The 21,202-nt window shown below is 48.5% G+C and overlaps 1 protein-coding gene across 1 annotated transcript; it reads right to left on the reverse strand.

The window, feature by feature from the left end:
* Positions 1–3,203: 3,203 nt before the first annotated feature.
* On the reverse strand, positions 3,204–7,382 carry LOC135812829 (uncharacterized protein K02A2.6-like). The gene has a single exon (XM_065326045.1). The coding sequence runs from the start codon at positions 7,380–7,382 to the stop codon at positions 3,204–3,206; it is 4,179 nt and encodes a 1,392-aa protein (XP_065182117.1).
* Between the last annotated feature and the right edge of the window lie 13,820 nt (positions 7,383–21,202).

The raw sequence follows: 21,202 nt of genomic DNA on the forward strand, positions 1-21,202 counted from the left end.
CTTACTTTTTAGACTGGGTCCATGGACTAGAACACAATAACCTTTTTTAGAAAACTGCCATAAAGCAGTTTTTATTGCTATAATTTCTTTTGTTTTTTCTGTCACCAATCAATGGAATTCCCTATATCAATATGTAAATGATGGCCTTCACATCATATCAATACCATATTATACGCATTGATGTGCAAGCCTTTTCTTGCAGAAAATGGCACTAGCATAATGCATGTTCTTCTGCGGGGAAACATGTGAGCAGTGGTGGTGATACTTTTTTTATACGGAGGTCATTCTGTGCATGTTGCTGTTGCAGAATTTCATGACTCTGTCATAAAATTGTCTTGCCTTTCAGATATTTCAGATTTCTCCACCCTCAACCAGATTTATTTGAGAAATGTAGCCATGCGCCAGGTGCGTGTCGCAGATGTTTTTGTTGATTCTGTGTTTATAATGGTTTATAGTCATGGGTTATCGTGATAAGGTCATCCAGCATCATATTGAAACTGAAATCGTAATCCTGTTGATGTCGATACAACTTTTGGAAGTAGTTCAATGACTTCAAACTGTTAGTCCACGATTGTCTAAAACAACACAGCAAAGGAGGAACAATAAACATGTATTAAAATGTAAACGAATACATTGCTGAGTCCAAAACCTCGTTCCAACAACTACACTGATCCTGAGGAGAAAAGGGGCAAGGCTATGGTTGGAGGTACTGAGAGATAAACAAGGCACTCCACAATGATAAAATCTTACATATCTTTTGGTGAGTATGAATGATATCCAGTCGAACCTCTTTAGGACGAACACCAAGGGACCGATGGCATTTATTCTGTGAGTTTGTCTTAACCTATTTTATAACCAGTGAATACAATTATTTCTCCAATAGACATACGAATAGATTTCTTCTACAGCGAAAGATTCTAAGCCACACCGACTCATTGACTCGTCTCGTATGAAACAATTGAGTCACTAGAGAGATTCTGCAAAACGAAAATGCGTACAAACTTTCGCTCTACATCATGAAGTGCGAAACTTCGCACCTTTGGACGCGAAACTTGCAGGGAACGCGAAATGAACTGTCGTAGGAAATTTCGTGAGATCGGGTCATGGCGTACGTGCACTTGGCCCGCGCAAACGAGATTTTCACGAGACGGGACTGCACCCATTGGCTTGTTTCGTATGAAACAAACAAGTTACTGAACCTCTCCACAATAGAGATTTCCCCTGATATGCGAATTTATTTTTCAAACTCGGTCAATTGGTACTTGAACCTTTCCCTCCAGATTGGGAACTGCCAACGATAGTATGCCACTGACCAGTGCCTTACTTGTAACGTACCAATGTACAATGAATATGAGTATTTCGACAACACATCTAACATAAGCCTTACCGTCAAGAAGTTGAACTCGCGTTCTTCGCACACTGTAGACAAGGGCAAAGAGATAAAAATGGATCTAAATCCGAATAAAATCAGCACACGTTTCCGTAAATGAAAGGTGAACATAAGCAAATGAATCGAAGGAAACCGGTAAACTTAGAGATCACCTGTCATCGAGTATTCCGTAAAAGGAGGCCTCGCAGCTCGGCAGCAGAATAGCAAAATTTAGAAAAGAGATCCTGTCAACTTTTCCATTATTTATTGCATTCCGCCCCAAAATCAGCACACTTTTCCTGAATGAAAGAGTCAACACAAGCAAATGAATCAAAGGCAACTGGTCAACTCACCTGTCATTGAGTAATATTCCGCGAAAGGAGGTCTCAGCAGCGCCGAAACGAAATAAGCCAGGCCATGAGACGAAATATCCGAAACAGCTCATGCAAGAAGCAGTTCCAAAGAAGGAAGTTCCTCGCGCATGCACATCCCAACACGGATCCGCGGACTGCATGCATGTGCACTGAACACAATGTATGCCGTGCACGTGCACAGCACACGGCTACCACGCGTTGGTAGATCTAAGAGCACGTTACGTAGAGACTTACGTAGCCTAAGTGAAATACCGAGCACCTTACGTAGAAACTTACGTAGCATAGCGATGTCGTTTTTTCTGCCATGTGAACACAATAATAGAAAAGCTGACAGATCTAAGAGCACGTTACGTAGAGACTTACGTAGCCTAAGTGAAATACCGAGCACCTTACGTAGAAACTTACGTAGCATAGCGATGTCGTTTTTTCTGCCATGTGAACACAATAATAGAAAAGCTGACAGGATCGCTTTTCTAAATGATCCAGACCAGGGTCTGGGATGGAGTAGTAAAATACAGTTTTTTACTACTCCCGGAGTACTGTCCACATCCTTTATTGCTGAAAAAAGAAAAAAAAGGTTATTGTACCATGCCAGACTGCTATTGAAAGACAATTGGATATCGGTTCCGATATCCAATTGTCCAATCGAGAGCAAACGGCATGGTCCTTGGTTGAGGTAAATGCTGAACGTTTGATTTGTCCCAACCAAGATTTCAGCACTTTCTTCTTTGGTTCGTCACGATTTTCGCTTGCCAGCTAACGTCTAGCGTCTCCGCACTCCAGCTTTCCCCTGTCGGTGTCACGTCCCAGTACACAGCGGAGAGGACTACTAATAAACAGTTCACGGCACTAACAGCCTTGAACAGTACTTCTTTCACTTCGTGAATACAAGAAGACAACTGAAGATGACACAATTCTTCAGTGATCGACCTTCTCTCTCTCACGGAGCTAAGCAGAATGTGCGTCATCACCTGTAGTCGCCATGGAAACGGGATCAGGAAATCGGCGACATGGCAAGTTTCCCTTGCCGTACGCAAGCGAGAGATATACCATCGGAACCGATATCCAATTGTCTTTCATCTGAGCCCTGTTAGGTTCGGTAGACAAGAGACAAGTAGTTTATTGGTTAGAATATACGAAGTAGAAAAACTGATAAGATTCAATCTGTAAACGACAGAGAAGACCTTCAAAGATATGCGTGCGTGCATACACAGTAGAGCTAAAGTTGTACGGCATTACGTCATAACATAACACGCCCCTTCGAAGATAAAATTCCATGGGTGTCAACCGGACACAAAATAACAAACACAGTAACATAATAATTATTATACTCTCACGCCCCTTCTGAGATAAAACCTGGTTTTGTCTCAACAAAAATAAATAAATAAAGTCATAACAGACGAGATGAAATGACATAGGCGTGATGTCAAGATGAGACCAAATGCTACAGACAAACATTGTCACACATATGACTGTCCAGACGTAGATGTAATGGTGAGACGGTCAGGCGTCTTGCGAATACGAGTGCTACGACGAACAGGTTGGGTAGCGGCGTCAGTAGGTACACGTACTGATGAAGTTGGGGAAGGGGTATGACTAGCGGAGTCAACACATGGGGGAACGTACGGACGAAGAAAGCGGCGATTACGCCAGAGGACACGGCCACTAGGCATCTTGACGAAGTAGTCGCGCCGACTGCCAATTGCTACAATGACGACACGCATGGACCACAGCTTGGTCTGGTGGTACTGAACATCAACATGGGTGCCAATCCGTAGAGAATGGAGAGAGCGTGCCGATTTGTCATAATGTGTTTTCGAATCTACAGAGTCCACAGCTTCAGCAGACGCAATCCAGTGTCGATCAAAGCTGGCACGGTGGGCGAACACAAACGACTGGAGGGACTGACCGAACAACACTTGGGCAGGGCTGCTGCCATTAGGGCGGGGAGTATTGCGCCACTCCAACAGGCCGCGTTGGAAGGAGTCTACATTCAGATCTCCATTCCGGGTCGTCTTCTCAATGAGCAGTTTCACTGCTTTCACTGCTGATTCCGCGTGGCCATTGGATTGAGGGTAGTGTGGGGTGGAAAAGCACTGTTCCACACCCCAACGCTCACAGAACTCACGTACACGGGAAGCGGCAAACTGCGGGCCTCCATCAGTGAATATCTTGCGCGGTACGCCAACATCTGCGAACCAACGGCGGAAGTGACAAATGATGTCATGGGAGGTAGCGGTACGGCCAATTCGAGCTACACACGGCCAGCCGGACAGACAGTCAGAATATACCAGGAACTGCCAGCCTTGACAGGAGAAGAGATCTGCGCTGGCATACTCGAATGGAAATGTCGGCTGTGGCTCGCGCATCAATGGCTCCTTCTGCTGCGAACGTTGGAGCTCACGACAGACAGGGCAGGCACGGATCACGGCTGTGATGTCATCACTCATCCTCGGCCAGTAAACCACTTGACGCGCACGACGCTTGGTACGTTCCAGGCCCTGGTGAGACGAATGCAGGTCAGTCAGTACACGGCATTGTAGAGACTTGGGTACAACAAGACGAGAGCCACGGAGGACGATGCCGTTATCCAGGGTGAGGTGCTCACGGCCATTCCAATACGGAGCGAGAGCAGGTGGCATGTGACGTCTGGCAGAAGGGAAGCCGTCACGAATATAGGAGACTAACTGCACGTAATCAACGTCAGACTGAGCGGCATCGCGGAGCTCGTGGAACGGGAGACCAAATAACGCTGATCCGGAGTCATCCTGCTGAAGGCATGCACGGATGGCTCGTCCAGATAGCGAGTCGGCTTCTCCCAGGAGATCATCGGCAACCGGGTTCTGCACTGGAGCACGCGACAAGGCGTCAGCAAAGGCATGCTCAGAGCCCTTGCGCCACGAGACGTCGAATTGATAGAGTTGTACCTTGGTCATCAGACGTTGGAGCCGAGGATTCTCAACCTGGTCCAGTGTGTAGGTGTTCAATATTGGAACAAGGGGCTGATGGTCAACAACTACATGAAACGACATGCCAGCAAGATAGGTGTGGCATTTTCGGATGGCCCAGGCGACACCCAACATCTCCAGTTCGATCATTGCGTACCGGGATTCGGTGTCGGTGATGAATCTGCTGCCGCACTGAATGTGGCGCCACGAATTATTCTGGTACTGCCAGAGGCCAAATCCGAGACCCTTGGTCCTAGCGGCGTCACACTCGAGACGTGTCTGTGCTGACGGGTCAAAGAAGGCCAATAACGGTGGGTCAACAAGTGCTTGCTTCACAGCGTCCATAGCGACTGTGTGCTCGGGTAGCCAGAGAAACTCATTCTTGGCTTTCAGCAGACCGCGGAGAGGCGCTGCGTGTTCGGCGATGGTTGAGCTGAAATCACTGCACTGGTTGACGAGACCCATGAATGATCGCAAGTCAGTGCGATTGGCAGGGATCTCGAAGTCGGTGATAGCGCGGGTCTTTTCCTGGTCTGTCTTCCAGCCGGACTTGTTTATCACGTAGCCGCAGAAATTGATCTCGGTCTCGGCGAAAGCAAACTTCTTGGCTGACAGGGTGATACCATACCGACGAGCGCGTTGAAGAACTTCACGAGTTCGTTCCAGGTGCTGCTCAAAGGAATCAGTGAAGACCAGGCAGTCATCCACGACCTTGGAGAATTGCTCAATACCAGCGAATGCTGCATCGGTCCGCTGGTTGAATTCGTCGCCAGCAGAAATCAGACCTTGTAGGTTCCGCAGGTACTGATATCTGCCCCACTGTGTGATAAATGTGGTCAAGCTTCTGGATTCCTCGTCCAAGGGGACCTGCCAGTAGCCGTGGCGAGCATCCAGCTTGATAAAATACTGGGCATTACCAAGGTTAGAAACAACATCGCGAGGTGCGCGCATGGGATGCGCGGGCCGGGCGACTTGCTTGTTAAGCTTAGTGAAATCCACCGTCATCCGGACTTCTGCAGTGCCTTTCTTTTCGGCTATGACGATGGGGTGACACCACTCCGTTGGCTCTGAGACCGGTGCGATGATGCCATCTGCGACCATCTTGTCCAGCTGGAGTTTCACCTGGTCACGATAGGCGTAAGGTAACCAACGGGCATTGTTCAACTTGAACGGCTGGGCGTCAGGCGCGAGTTGGATGTGCATCGGCTGACCGTCCATGGGTCGGAGCGTGTCCTCTGCAAATACGTCAGCGAACTCGTCGAGGAGGTCCTGGCGGATACGTACACGCTGGTCTGGTGTAGGGTTGCTGTGCTCTGCAGAACGGGATGTCCCTTGTGTCACTGAAGCGATCTGTGGCCAGTTAGGCGGCAAGAAACCTAACGCCTTGAGCGATGAGCGCGACAGCAATGCGCTACTGAGTTCGTCGTACACATGTAGACGAGTGGTGTGCGTGACATCACGAGCGACAACCCTGGCGGGAACAGTTCCCAAGCTGGTCAATGACTGACCGTTCACGGCGACAACATGGTCGGGGTCAGGTTCCAGATCAGCTACACTGCCACCAAGTCTGCGGAGATGACTAGCACCAATAGCATCAACATCCGAGCCAGTATCTGGCAACCACACTAACGTGCACGACCGGTCGTTGTCGTCAAGACGTGTTGACAGCATCACTTTGTCACCAGCCTGAACTGCGTGAATGGTGAGGCATGCGATGGTCTTGCGGCACATTGCCGCGAAGTGGTCCCTGCCCTTGCACTTACGGCACTCTTTGCCCTTGGCAGGACACATTGACTTCATGTGCTGGGATCGTCCGCACTGCGAGCACTTCGCCGGCTTGTCAGCTGCAGCAGATTTCGGCTTACTAACCAAAGCGAATTTGCTGCGTTGATACGATGACCTTGTTGCGGCATTCACGGATGCCGGTACCATGCCGTCACCGGTCTGCTGTGCGGCTTCTTCAGCCCTGCAGATCTTGGCCGCGGTTTCCAGGGTGAGGGACGGAGCTGCCAGGAGCTTATGGCGCGTGTCGTCGTTGGCTATGCCAACTACGATGCGGTCTCGCATCATGTCGTCCGTCACCTTGCGGAGGCTCTGGGGACAAGTACTGCATAGCTGAGGTGTACATGTGCTGCACAGCTCCATGTCAGGGAAATCGCACTGTGCAAACAGCTCCCTCATTGCAGTAAAGAAGGAGTCAAATGACTCATTGCGCTGCTGCTTTCTATCGTAAAACGCAATTCGATCTAGGAGGGGGTTCCGTTGGCGTCGGATGTACGCTTTTACTGCTATGATGATCTCCGGAGCATCGGCACTGTGGGAGATGACAATCACATCTTCGCGCATGAAACGACGAATGTCGGCATCGAACGCCTGGCGAAGAGCGGACACCCGAGTCTCACGACTTTGGCTGGCGAGGTGCTGGCACACAGCATAATCTCTCCAAGCCTCCTCCCATGCCGTGAAATCGGCCATGGTTGCAGTGCTGAGCAACACCGGTCGCTCGACAGAAATCGGCTTCTGACTGCAGGATGTCGAAGTGCTGGGTGGTGTCTGGTTGTCGCGCGTTGCGTTTTCGACCAGTGTGGTGAGGCGAGTCTCGCGTGCCTCAGCCGCTTTCATCTGCTGCTGCATCAAGGCGAGCAGGGATCCGATTTCAGCACTGATTGGGGAAATTCCAGGTTCCGCCATCACGACAATTCTACAAATTCTACACTACAAGACACTTCTGCTACACGATCGATCGTTTGAAAATAAAAGGCTACAGAATTCACGGACAACTACAGGCTGTCAAATATTCCGTACTCAGGTTTAGTAGTAGTTCACTGCGCCATGTTAGGTTCGGTAGACAAGAGACAAGTAGTTTATTGGTTAGAATATACGAAGTAGAAAAACTGATACAGGTAGACTCCCTTTAATTCGAACCTCAAATTGCCAGGCCCTAACTTCGAATTATCCGGAACTTCTAATTATCCAAATGCAGCCCCATGCACTGATATGTATGTCAAAATGCTTGAAATCGCATGCTGAATATTTTTGCACATTTTTATTTGCATCAACGAAACATCGGTGGTCGTACCGGTACGCGGTCATGTACAACGGATCATCAAAACACTGGATCGACACAAAAATTCATTTTGACATTATCTTCATCTTCTAGTGAAGAAGTTGTCAGTCACTGCAGCTTTCCTGAAACAATTTCAACGGAAAAGAACTGCGCTGCCTAATCCGCGTCATGAAAGGCCGTTGGACAGCAGCACGTCGTTCTGAAGAACGGAAGTGGAGCAAAGGCATAGACAATATTTACGACAATAGTGTTGTTGTGCGCCAACATCTACGCGCACGAGCTGGCGCGGTAAGAAAGGTCATCGAGATCCGCGAAGAGAGTCAGCCACGTGGAAGAAGTCGTCTTCAATCAAACCTTTGAAAATTGCCTCGCACGGGCTTGAATCAAATTTCGAGAGAAAGTGGGTTTCTTGAACGCTATAGTCGATCCTGCAGCGGACCATCGATCGATTTTTGAGCTACTCTTGGCTAGAGAAGGAGAAAAGAATGAACTTCGAATTACAAGGATAGCAACTCAATCTCACTTCGAAATAAGCGTTCAAAGGACATAGCCAATTATGTACTGTAAACAGCTCTTCTGTACGAAGACTGGGTTCGAATTATCCAACCGGCACACTTTTCGTACTTCGAATTATGCATTCGATTTTGACTTGAAGTGACTTGCAGAAGATCGGTACGACGAAAAAGTTCGAATTACACGGAATGTTCGAATTATACCATATTCGAATTAGAGGGAGTCTACCTGTACTAGTAAGATTCAATCTGTAAACGACAGAGAAGACCTTCAAAGATATGCGTGCGTGCATACACAGTAGAGCTAAAGTTGTACGGCATTACGTCATAACATAACAAGCCCTACTTGAAAAATCGATGCACTTCCCCTTTAAAGGGGAAGTCAGGGGGAAGTCCGGTGAAAAATTTAAATTTCACAGTCCGTAGAGTTCGAGTCGCTGAGTCGAATGGTCTTTGTCCGAGGAGGCTGCGGCTTATGGTTCGTCAGATACGCCCAATCGAACATGTGCGAATTTGAGCGCGCATCACCCAGATCCAGGTGATGACGTCACAGCGTGCAGCCAGGTAGCCACACCATCTAGTTGTGTACAAAAATGGACATATTCGGAGCGCGTTCGATTGGGGAACTGTTTGTCGCAGCTTCTTCGGACCAAGACCATTCGATTCAGTGTTACAAACACTACATACCCTGTGATTTTCAGCTCGGTAAACCTCGAGGTTATACCATATTTAAGCCGTTTCCGAGTTGGACTTTTTCCGTCAGCCTCTACGCGCTGTGCGCTGCGTGCATGCAGTGCGTGCAGTGTGTTATCTAGCTGTGGTGCAGTCAACAAACTCATCATAGACGGAACTACTCCCGCACTGCCGTGCTGGGGTAGTATCTACAACAAGACTCGAGTCACAACTGACACAAGACTCAGAAAACTAGTCAACACACGGACTTGTCATGTACTACACTCGTATCAGTCGTATTGTACAGTCATTTTTTTTTTTTTTTTTTTTTTTTTTTTTTTTTTTTTTTTTTTTACTATGTTCACACTCCCAGCTCGAAAATAATAAAGAAAGACAATGATACTGAGACTAGGACGAACGTGACAACTATTGAGCAGGGGCTGCACCGAGACGCAGCAGTGATGGTGGGGCATTGATGGCTCTGCCGACCTGAGGTCTCGGCATCACGGCCAAAAACACGCACCAAAAACAAAAGATAGAGCTGTACGAGTCAGCAAAATGAAAAGAAAGGAAGGGTTAACATCAGCGAGTGTGCGGGAGAAACTGTGAGACTATTAACAAATTACAAGGGCTGTTACTGAGAGGAGCATCATCATGGCTGATCATGGCGAGTCGGTTGTCTGAGCCAGTTGTGGTGCATAGATAGGGATAGAGGAGAACGACGAGAGCATCATCATAGCGAGTCGACTGCCCAGAGCCAGTTTGTGCTTCGCAGATGGCGATAAACATTAGTTTTGAATGCTTGCATTCCCTTGCTGTGGGGAGGCTGGGACAGAAGAGCGGCGGGGAGGGAGTTCCAGTCACTAATACTGCAGTGTGGGAACGAGCGCTTTAATGCCAGCGGGACAGATGCAAGCAGCTGGTGTTGGAGCTGGTGGTCATGGCCAATGACGCTACCATGCTCGCTGCGAGTTCTGGGGCTGGATGAGGGGAAATGGCGCGGTGGCAAAACAGAGAGCAGCTGCGGAGGGCCAGGCAGGTAATGCAGCTTGTATAGGCAGGCAAGCGAGGCAACAGTACGACGGATGGCCAGGCTAGGTAATAGTGCACCTGGACCGATGATTCGCAGAGCACAGCGTTGGATATGATCCAGGCGTTGCAGATAGCTGGGCGGAGCACCTATCCAGATGAGGGGGGCATACTCCATAACTGGTCGAACAAATGCCTTGTATACCGTGGTGCGGCCGGCTGGAGAGAGAATGTGCGCTGCACGGCGCAGGAAGCCTAGGCGTTGTTTGGCTCGAGTGGCAACCTTCCGGAGATGAGTGCTGAATGACAGCTTCGAGTCAAAGGTCACTCCAAGTAAAGAGAGAGCCTTCTCCTCAAGGACAGGAGTGCCGCCGAAGACAATGCGAGGCAAATTGATGGGGGTTCTGCGGAGAGTGGCGGTCATGGCTTGGGACTTCGACGGTTCGAAGGAGATGCGCCATCTGCAGCCCCACTGATGCAAGCGATCAACAGAAGTCTGGAGGCTCAATGCTGCGTCGGCTGGGGATGTGTCGAGGGATATCAGGCTGTACAAGGTAGTATCGTCGGCGTACGCCTCCAGGTGGGCTCCGGGTGACAGGGTCTCTGAGGCGTCGTTCACGTAAATCAGGAAGAGTGTGGGGCCGAGTATGCTCCCTTGGGGAACTCCTGCTGATATGGTATACAGCGATGAGGTTTGGCCGCCCACCAAGCATTGAATGGACCGTCCACCTAGGTAGGAAGAGAGCCAGGTATGCAGGGAGCCGCCAATGCCAAGATGGCGGACTTTGTGGAGGAGGCCAGCATGGGACACACGGTCGAATGCTCCGGCAATATCCACGGCTAGAATACGTGCTGCACCGCCTCGGCCGACGGCTGTGATCCAGGCGTGGTGTAGAGCCTGTAGCGCATCTGAGGTCCCGAGGCGGCGACGAAACCCGAACTGGTGGGGTGTTAGGAGTTTGTAACGCTCAAGGTGATTCATGAGCTGACGATTGATAACGCTCTCCATGATCTTAGAGATTATGCTCAGCAGTGAAACTGGACGATAATTCCTTAGGGCGGATCGTGAAGATCGCTTGTGGATTGGAACCACGCTGGCAGTCTTCCACATTTGTGGCTGGACTCCGTGCTGGAAGCAAAGAGCAAAGAGCTGACACAGTGGCTTGGCAAGTTCTCTGGCGCATTCCTTCAAGACACGAGCGGAAATACCGTCGGGTCCAGTCGCCTTTGAGGCATCCAGGCGAGCTAAAAGCCGGTGGACTGCATCCGGGCGAAAGTGGACTGTCGTTAGTGCAGGTGCGTCAGCGAATGCCGTGTCCGGTAAGTCCATCGTGGTAAGGTCGCGGCCTTGCACACTGCACTTGTGGGAAAAGAAACGTGCGAAAGCCTCCGCTTTCTCATAGCTTGTGGCCCTCTCGCAACCTTCACTATCAACGAGCAGGGGAATGTCAGTGTTCCGACCCTCGCCACAAGCACACTTTAGCTTCGTCCACCATTCCTTCTCCTTCAGGGACCCATTCGACAAGCTATGTCTGAGGCTGTTCTCTTTGGAAACTCTAGATCTAGCGAGGACTGCGATAGCATTGTTTACAGAACGGGTAAACTCATGTTTCAGTGCAAAATCGTGAGGGTGCTTCCTCCAAGTGCGCCAGCGTTTGTCCTTCTCCTTCATGGCGGCTGCACACTCAGGTGTCCACCATTTCGGATCCGTTGACTTCACTGTCAGTGTCTTGGACGGAACGAACTGGGAAACGGCTTTCATGATTGTGGCAGTAACGTGCTCACACGAAGTTTCTGGGTTGGCAGTAATGACGGTTGACCAGTCAACCTGGCGGAAAAAGGATCGGAGGCGGTTCCAGTCTGCCTTTTCATAGCGCCAGACAGTTCGTTGCACCGCCGCTTCATGGGTAGGAAGAACACCTGTGAAGTCCGAAAGAATTACAGCGTGGTCAGATCGACCAATAGGGGACATTATCTGCGTGGTCACTGGAGAGTTGAACGTGGACATCACCAGGTCGAGTGTGTTATCCCCGCGAGTAGGACTCTGAACGTGCTGCGTGAGAAAGTGGGCTGTGCATGTGTCTTCGAGGGCTTCCCCCGCAGGTGTGGTCTTCGAGCTATGGAGCCAATTGCGGTTATGCACGTTAAAATCACCGGCGAGTATGAGGTTGGCACCAAGCAGAGGGAAGGATGTCATCGAGATGGTTAATGAGCGTAAGGTCACTGGGCCCCGTCGAACCTGGCCTGTAAGCAGCGCCCAAGACTATCTTTTGTCCAGGGGACAATTGACAGTCATGTAGTCAGAGAACGTGCGTTTCTCCTTGCCGGTGCCGGTGATTGTGCTTTGAGAAAGAAAATTTTAGTTTTCCGCTCCTGCCTCATTATTTTATGCTACAGCGATGAGTGCACAACCGTGACAAGTGACAAAACAGGGAACAGCTCCCGGACCTAGAACTGTCAGATTCCATAGCGTTGCGAGCGAAGAGTCGTGCCCGTGGTTCAAAGAGCCTGCACTGTTCTCCAAATGAGTAGTCCGAAATATTCCAAGTTCGCACCAAAACATCACCATGTGGCAGGCCACTGGAGTCTAAGCGAATCTAATCGGTATGGAACAACATTTAGAGCACTCGCATCACTCTTCTCCATTTTGGCGACCCTGCTCTCCAGCGATCTGATAATTCATCAGCCTCGTCTGCAATAGCTGCTGCTTCTTCATCAGTCGGAAACTCAGTAACGCTCACTCTTGACGGGCCCGCGCGGCCATTTCTTCAGCTGAATACCGAGGTTCTCAGCCCCAGACCGAACTCATGAAGGTCAGCCATGGCTGCATCCTCACTCTCACAAGGAGTTACAGGTCTTCGGGGTCGCTTGCACCACCTAATATCAGTCGCCAAATCATTTGAAATAGCACTGACACTATTGCTTTCACGCACTCCTTTTGACCTAGCTGCACGCTATGACGTTGCAGAGGGTGTGGCGCGGCCGCATGACGTCATGGCGCAGCCCCCCGAAACTCAGTTTTTCAAACGGAAATATCTCGAGAACGCTTTGTCGGAGACACGTGGGACCAACACCATTCGACTCAGCGCCCGAAACTCTACCAACCCTGAAATTTAAATTTTCACCGGACTTCCCCTTTAAGTCATGTACCAATTTGTAGTACATGACGTAGTAGTCACGCACCTACAAAATACTTTGCAGGATAATATTTAAATTGCCTAGCATGCCTACAAATCCGGAGTCGTAAAATACCGGTATTTTACAACTCCTGGTCAGACTTAGGGGGCGTTCGTTTTTGATCTACAGGTTTTCGTAGAAACTACTTCTCTCGGTAGAGGTTTTTTCTACTCAAAAGGGTAGATTCTACTTTCCTCTATCGCAGTATCGGCTCTACAATTTACAAGGAAAAGTTGGTAGCAAGATCAAGCAGTTGTACTCAACTCCGTAAAGTTGGTACGTACATGTAGTTCCGTGTAGCAGAACCTCTTTGTTATAACCCCGGGAGCCCCCCCCCCCCCAAGAGTGTGCAACTCCTGATACCCTTTCTATGGGGTACGGCGAAAACATGTACGTGCACACCTAGCAGCACTTTAGTCTTTTGCACCAGGAAGAACTAAACAAGTACAATGTGGTCGCTGGCTTGCACAACTGACACTACATATAGTTCCAGTCCAGTCACTGGGCTCTTGATGTTCTGTACAATGTAAGTTTAACTACAGACCAGGACCAAATGATGCTAGAGTAAAACCTGTCAAGGCGACTGACTACTGGGATAAGGTGACCAGCTGTCCCCGCAGAAGACCACTGTAGCCTACCAGTACAGTCATGTATACCTTGGCGGATAATGCCAGTAGAATAATTGGAAAAAAATGTGGACTTTTCTGGTGTGTGTTATGCAGGTCTGATATTGTATGTTCCACACGGTGGATTAAAGAAGGATCAGAATTCAAGGAAATACCTGCCATAAAAGGTGTGTATGGTTCTGCCAATTGCACTGCTTTTCGAGCAGAATCGGCCAAGTTTCCGAGCATTATCCATCAATGACCACAGTGGCCAGGACCAAGGTTGCTTTTTCCAGTCAAATTACCCTGGTCCTGGATAAGGAGACCAACTAGTAGCCTTTGGCGGATGATGCCGGCAGACAAAATGGCTCAATTCGGTGTTTAAAATGTTTTTCTGGTATATTCCATGCATGTTTGGTATGCGGATAAAGAAATGGAGCAGAAGTCAAGGACGTGCCTGCCATAAGATTTGTATGGCTCTGTCAATTTCACTGCTTTTCGAGCCAAACCTGCCAATGTTTGGAGCTTTATCCACTAAGGGCTACCACCTGGGAAACTGTTTTTAAAATTCAGAGACAGCATTTTGAAGGTCCCTTGAGCTGTCGTCTTATGCCCCGGTCACACCAAAACAAGCCACTTTGGGCTTGTTATCGCTGGCGCTCAGCTGGCTTGCGTGATCCCTGTGACGCGGTCACACCAGACCTTGAGTGCAAAGCTTGAATGGCTTGTTTTTCTTACCCGCCAAATTTTGAATATCTCGAAACACACCAATGTTTGCAAGAAGCTGGAGAGCAGAACGTTCGCGATCTAAAACTGTACTTGTTCTAGTGTTCAGTTTTGATGAAGAAGCAAAAGGAAGCCCGGATTCTGAATTGCGAAGTCGTGCTCTTTTTATTTGTTCGGTGTGCGTGGACGCGATGGTTCAGGTGGTGTTTCCTGATGTCGAGCTTTCTGCCCCGCCGGTTGCCGTTATTGAACTCGGTTGCAATCCACTCTCTTCTTCGTACCCGGCTTTCTTCATGAATTCGGTCGTGAGTGTGGTGCCTTGTCTTGGCCTCAAACCACAGCTCCAACAATCTACGCAGCAGTCTAGAGGCACAGCGGCAGAAATCCATGGTCGTCGGACAAAATCCAAATCAACCGAATACAGTGTAGTTGGGGTAGACAGACTCACGGTCAAAACCAAAGGCACAGGGATAGCACGGTTCCACGGACACAAGAAAGAACATCAATATCAGTTCATCATGTCAACTAGCTACATGGTGTGCTCCGGAGCTCCAATTGGCCAAGCGCACTCAAATTTTTAATTTTTTTGAATTTCGGCTTTCAGCCGCTTGTACAAGCTGTGGCTGAAACAAGCCGGAAAAAAACGGCTGAGAGTCAGCCACGGCTGAAAGTCGCTTGTAGGACATTTTTCAGCCATTTCCATGGTAATAGTGACGTAAACAAGCGCTTGTTTCGGCTGAACGGCTGAATCGAGCTCGGTGTGACCGCGGCCTTACAGGTCTCACAGTGTATTCAGGGCAACTCCATCACACCAAGTAGTAGGCATTGGCGGATCATGCTCGAAAAGGAGTGAAATTGGCAGAACCATACAAACCTTATGGCGGGCAATTCCTCGAATTCTGCTCCATTTCTTTATCCACATACCAAACATGCAGGAAACTTACCAGAAAAAGTACCCAATTCTTCCAATTTTTCTGAAGGCATTATCCGCATATTCCTACCAAGTAGTACATGTACCAAGAGTTTATAACCACCGGGGCCTTTTACATGTATAATTATACTGTTGGTAGTACCCACGCACACATGTACAATCAGTCATGTACTAGTACCCACGCATACATGTACAATCAGTCATGTACTAGTACCCACGAATACATGTACAATCAGTCATGTACTAGTACCCACGCATACATGTACAATCAGTCATGTATTATGTAGATATTGAAGACTGTTATTCTCAAAGTGATCAGGAAAATACCCAGCATTGATTGCAGTGGCTAGTCACGACATAACGGGGGCTTAATTAAGAACTCTTGGTAGTAAAGTGATCAGGAAAAAACCCAGCATTGATTGCAGTGGCTAGTCACGACATAACGGGGGCTTAAGAACTCTTGGTAGTACCCACGTATATAATTATGTAGATATTGAAGACTGTTATTATCAAAGTGATCAGGAAAAACCAGGATTGATTGCAATGGCTAGTCGGAACATATCACGAAATGTATAATCAACGGCCAGCAGGAGCAGTGAGGTGTTTTCTACTCCCGGCTTCTAGGGAACTTCTCTATCAACGACATACATGTACATGTATGGTGACACTGGAAAATGAATTGGCAGCAGAGGAGTCGGCGCACCCTGAATAAAACTTAAATGGCTTGTTTATCAAATCAAAAAAGGGCAACTGTGCAGTGGTAAAAGGGTTAAGGATGAGGGGTGGGACAGGGCTGTGTGGTGTGCTTGAAGGAGCGTGGTGACGGGAAAGAGATCGGACGACCATCACCTGCCTTGTTCACGCTTGGGCCAGTGAAATTCTTCACCTGCCTGCCTGAATGCCGCCCCGTGGGGATCTGCACAGAAAACGGATAAAGTGGGATTTGGAGCGACGGACAGATACACATGCACCCAGGCATCGTTGTTTCAATACAAGAAGAGTAAAATTGTACATGTACATTGTACATCATGTGTGTGTGTGTGTAGTGTAGCTGGCAATGGCCGGGTGCTGCCCTGCCCGGATTTTCTTGCAATTTGCCATGGCTGGCCCGGGTATGGTCCTCATCTCTGGGGTTGCATATGCAATGGGGTGGAGTTGAACTTAAAACATAGTTGACCGTACTTCCTCCTTTAACAATAACTTCGTGACGGATTTTTGAGGGACTGGTTTGCGCACAAACTGCCGCGACATGAGTCGCGATCATCTTCTCGGCCTTCCCTGGCATGCCATGGAAGAGGTATGATGCAAGGAAAGCGACTTTTCACGACAAGCCGAGCGGAATCGATGGTCGCGCTGTGGCAACATAGGTGATGACAGCCATGGCGAGCGAAACTGATAATTATAACACTTCTCCGAGGGGATGATGCGCTGCACGCTTGGTCTCTCTACTACTCTAGCACTGAGATTGAGAGTGTTAAAAGGGGGATGGAACGGAGCAGCGAGCCTACACAATGAGCGAGTGAACAAGAAACTGCTCCCATCACACAGCGCAATGAAATAATTCTGAATTAAAGTTCTTGTTCACCCCGCACAAAGCCCAGATTCGAATGCTGATGACCATGCGTTCTTTCGGAAGTCCGCAGTCCGACGCGAGTCTCGTGGCTAAGGAAAGTCGACTGGACTTGCTACCGCTGCCGTTCAGTGTTGGTAGGAGTATCCATTGGAATCAGTTTGGCTGTGCCTTTACTCCCGCGTTTCGCGGAGCTCTGGAGAGTGGAGATGAAACCAGGAGTCGTAAAATATTTTTTACGACTCTCTGGTGGAAACGAGTAATCCCCTGAAAGCCAACTTGAACGACGGCAACATCACCAAAGTTCAGCGGAGTGTGATCAAAGAAGCCGAGGAAAGGCTGAAACTAGCTGAACAACGACTTGAGAGAGATGACGACTCGCGTGCAGCAGATGACAACAGCGACGCAGGGTCAAAATATGTCGAGCGAAAGCGACGCAAACTGAACTCTTTGCTCATTCTGCCAACAGTTTCTCTTGTAAAAACGCTGTACATGGTCTGAACTACCTTCGTCCAGTAATTTGCAGTCGCTACAAACTGTTCTTGACCTGTTCTAATCGTTTTCATATCCATCAAAATCCATCACGAAGTTTTTGTTAACGGGGGAAGTAGTTTTATGACGCAATGCCCGTCGTGCATGTATCATCAGACGTGCTCTGGAGCTGTGGTATGGTGAACAAATTGACATTTGATCCTGAGCAAATTAGTGCAACGAAACACACTTCGTGCAATTTCACCCCAGTACAAATGTCACACATTGAATATTACTCGTGCCAGGACTATTGGCATCATAAACCACCGAAACAAGACCGAAAATAGACAACACATGGTTGCCTAAGGGGGCGTTCGCTTGTGATCTACATGTACATGTTTGGGTAGAAACTGCTGCCTTCGGTAGAGGTGTTCGGGCTTTTTCTACTCAAAAGTGTAGATTCTACTTTCCTCTACCGGGTCTACCAGGAAAAAGTTGGCAAAAGCCGGTAGAAGTTGGTAAAAGGCGGTAAAAGTTGGTAGAAGCCGGTAGAAGTTGGTAGAGCTACGGGATTTCCAGCAAGATCAAGGATTTGTGCACAACTCCACACAGAAGAGAAACATTCCACATACATATCGTGTAAACTGCTAAATCCCGGACAGAATAGCGTTTGTGTACTTACCTCTACCATCTACCTCTATCGGTAGAGTGACTCGACTCTATAACTTATAAGACACAGTGGCTGCCTGAAAATACAACCTAACGGCACATGAACTTGATATTAACATCAGTTGACAGCGTGTCACAAGGTGGAGTAAGCAGTGTGTTGCTGTCCTTCGAGATATACATGTACATGATTGTACATGTGGCTACAAAGTACAAAATGCTCACCTTCTAAAGTAACTCTCTTCCCGGCATGGGCGACAATCACATGCAGACGACATGGTTAGCAGTAGCGTAGGCATAGGCAGGTGGAGTTCCTTTGCCGGATACGAAGATGTATTGCACGTCAGCCCACGCGAAATACGCGCTGTCGGGGCCAGGGCCATAGAGGTATCTTTCAGCTATATGCAGAAAGCACATCAGCTTTTCCAAGTTCCTGCCGTGCAGCTCTGCAACGGCTGTGAGATCCAGGGATTTACATACTTCCACTGAAGAGGCGATAGTATTATTGACCTTGATGATGACCGCTTTGTTAACACCTTGACAGGGAAAATCTAAGCAAGCGGGTTAGTACAGAAACACATGTACACCACACACAGGCACACACGTACACGTACACACATACACACATAAACACAGGCACACACATACACACACACACACACACACACACACACACACACGTACACACACACAAACACACACACACACACATGCAGTCACACACCATTGGAACATTGGACGCCCATCGCCGGAGGCGATGATAGCGATACTACAGCAGACGCCATAGCAGCTTGTGCTGGGATTGCACCATTCAACAGCTTGCAAGGCTGAAGAATTGACCGCCACTATTCAGCCTGGTCTACACCACACAGCTATGAAGTGGCTTTTTCTGGCCAGTGAATCCCTACTTTTTGGTCTTTTTCATATTTTTTTCCAGTCACACACACACACACACACACACACACACACACACACACACACACACACACACACACACACACACACACACACACACACACACACACACACACACACACACACACACACACACACACACACACACACACACACACACACACACACACACACACACACACACACACACACACACACACACACACACACACACACACACACACACACACACACACACACACACACACACACACACACACACACACACACACACACACACACACACACACACACACACACACACACACACACACACACACACACACACACACACACACACACACACACACACACACACACACACACACACACACACACACACACACACACACACACACACACACACACACACACACACACACACACACACACACACACACACACACACACACACACACACACACACACACACACACACACACACACACACACACACACACACACACACACACACACACACACACACACACACACACACACACACACACACACACACACACACACACACACACACACACACACACACACACACACACACACACACACACACACACACACACACACACACACACACACACACACACACACACACACACACACACACACACACACACACACACACACACACACACACACACACACACACACACACACACACACACACACACACACACACACACACACACACACACACACACACACACACACACACACACACACACACACACACACACACACACACACACACACACACACACACACACACACACACACACACACACACACACACACACACACACACACACACACACACACACACACACACACACACACACATGTACTTGTTGCTCACAGCCAAAACTGGGCACGTGGGTCTCCCCGGGAGAGGGGAGAGAGACTCAAAAGGAAGCTTGGAAAGATGACTCAATTGGCTATTGAACCACCCAACGACCGACAACCCCTGAAACCCCCAAAACTCTGGGTGGACTTGAAAATGATCCCGCTTATGGGTTCACCACACCTCAGTAAGTGGGTGAGGACATGGTGCAGAAAAAGGATTGACGACATCAGGGCATCCGTCCAAGGATGCAACTGCAGTTACCCCTGCCCCCAGTGAAGATAATACTTGCTACTAGTTTGGGTGGCTAAATCAGAGTGGATCTGATACAAGCTTCACTACCACCATTGATTCCACAAGAGTTAATCTAGCCAGAAGCAGTCCATGGTTAACAGGTATGTATACTTCAAATAGAATGTATATGAACCCTGGAACCAACAAAGGTGGCAGGTACAACATTACACCTTCAAGCAGCCGAGCCCGTTGGCAACAGACCCAACATAATCAGGCATAAGTGTACACCCCTCCCCCCCCCTCCACACACACGTAAGGTGAGAGGTGTACATTTGTGTTTGTATGGGTATGTGTGTGCGTGTGTGTGTGTGCGTGTGTGTGTGCGTGTGTGTATTTGTGTGTGTGTGTGTGTGTGCACGCACGCGCGCGCGCTTGCGAATGTGATGGGGGTCATGCATGTGAACGCATCTATTTGTGTGGGTGTGTAAAATTTGCTAAGAAGAGCGTTTGCAGGAAAGGAAGACTTTTAAAATGTTATTCCAAGCTGAAAGGTGCCACTGAAAATCTAGACCACGTAGAACAGACTTGTCACAACTCATTTCCACAATAAATGCAACACACAGGAGACATCAACTTACTTTCAACACCTGTGTTCGAGCAGCAAGAAGATGGCGCCGCAAACATGCGCACATACGCATGTACACACAAGCAGAACATGCACAAAAACGTCACACCCACGTTGAAGCACATGCCCACACATGCCCGCACATGCACATACATACAGATAATAGCCATCAAACGTACAATAGCTCCCTACTGGTAGGTGTACACTTAAGCTATATGTACATGTATACACAGACAGCATGCACTACTCCATCATTCTCAGCAGGTCAGTATAAAAATATTATTATGTACTTGCACACGATTTTACTGTACACTTCTTCGTTCTGCTTCCACCTATTATTATTATTATTATCTTCATTTTGCTTCCGATTCGGTTGTTCCTTAAACAATAGCAATGCCTAGAGATCAATATTG

Source organism: Sycon ciliatum, chromosome 3, assembly GCF_964019385.1.
Source record: "Sycon ciliatum chromosome 3, ocSycCili1.1, whole genome shotgun sequence".
Taxonomy (NCBI): domain Eukaryota; kingdom Metazoa; phylum Porifera; class Calcarea; order Leucosolenida; family Sycettidae; genus Sycon; species Sycon ciliatum.

Bases quoted from the DNA above. Each gene is read 5' to 3' on its own strand.
- LOC135812829 (XM_065326045.1), bottom strand. From the start codon at position 7,382: ATGGCGGAACCTGGAATTTCCCCAATCAGTGCTGAAATCGGATCCCTG.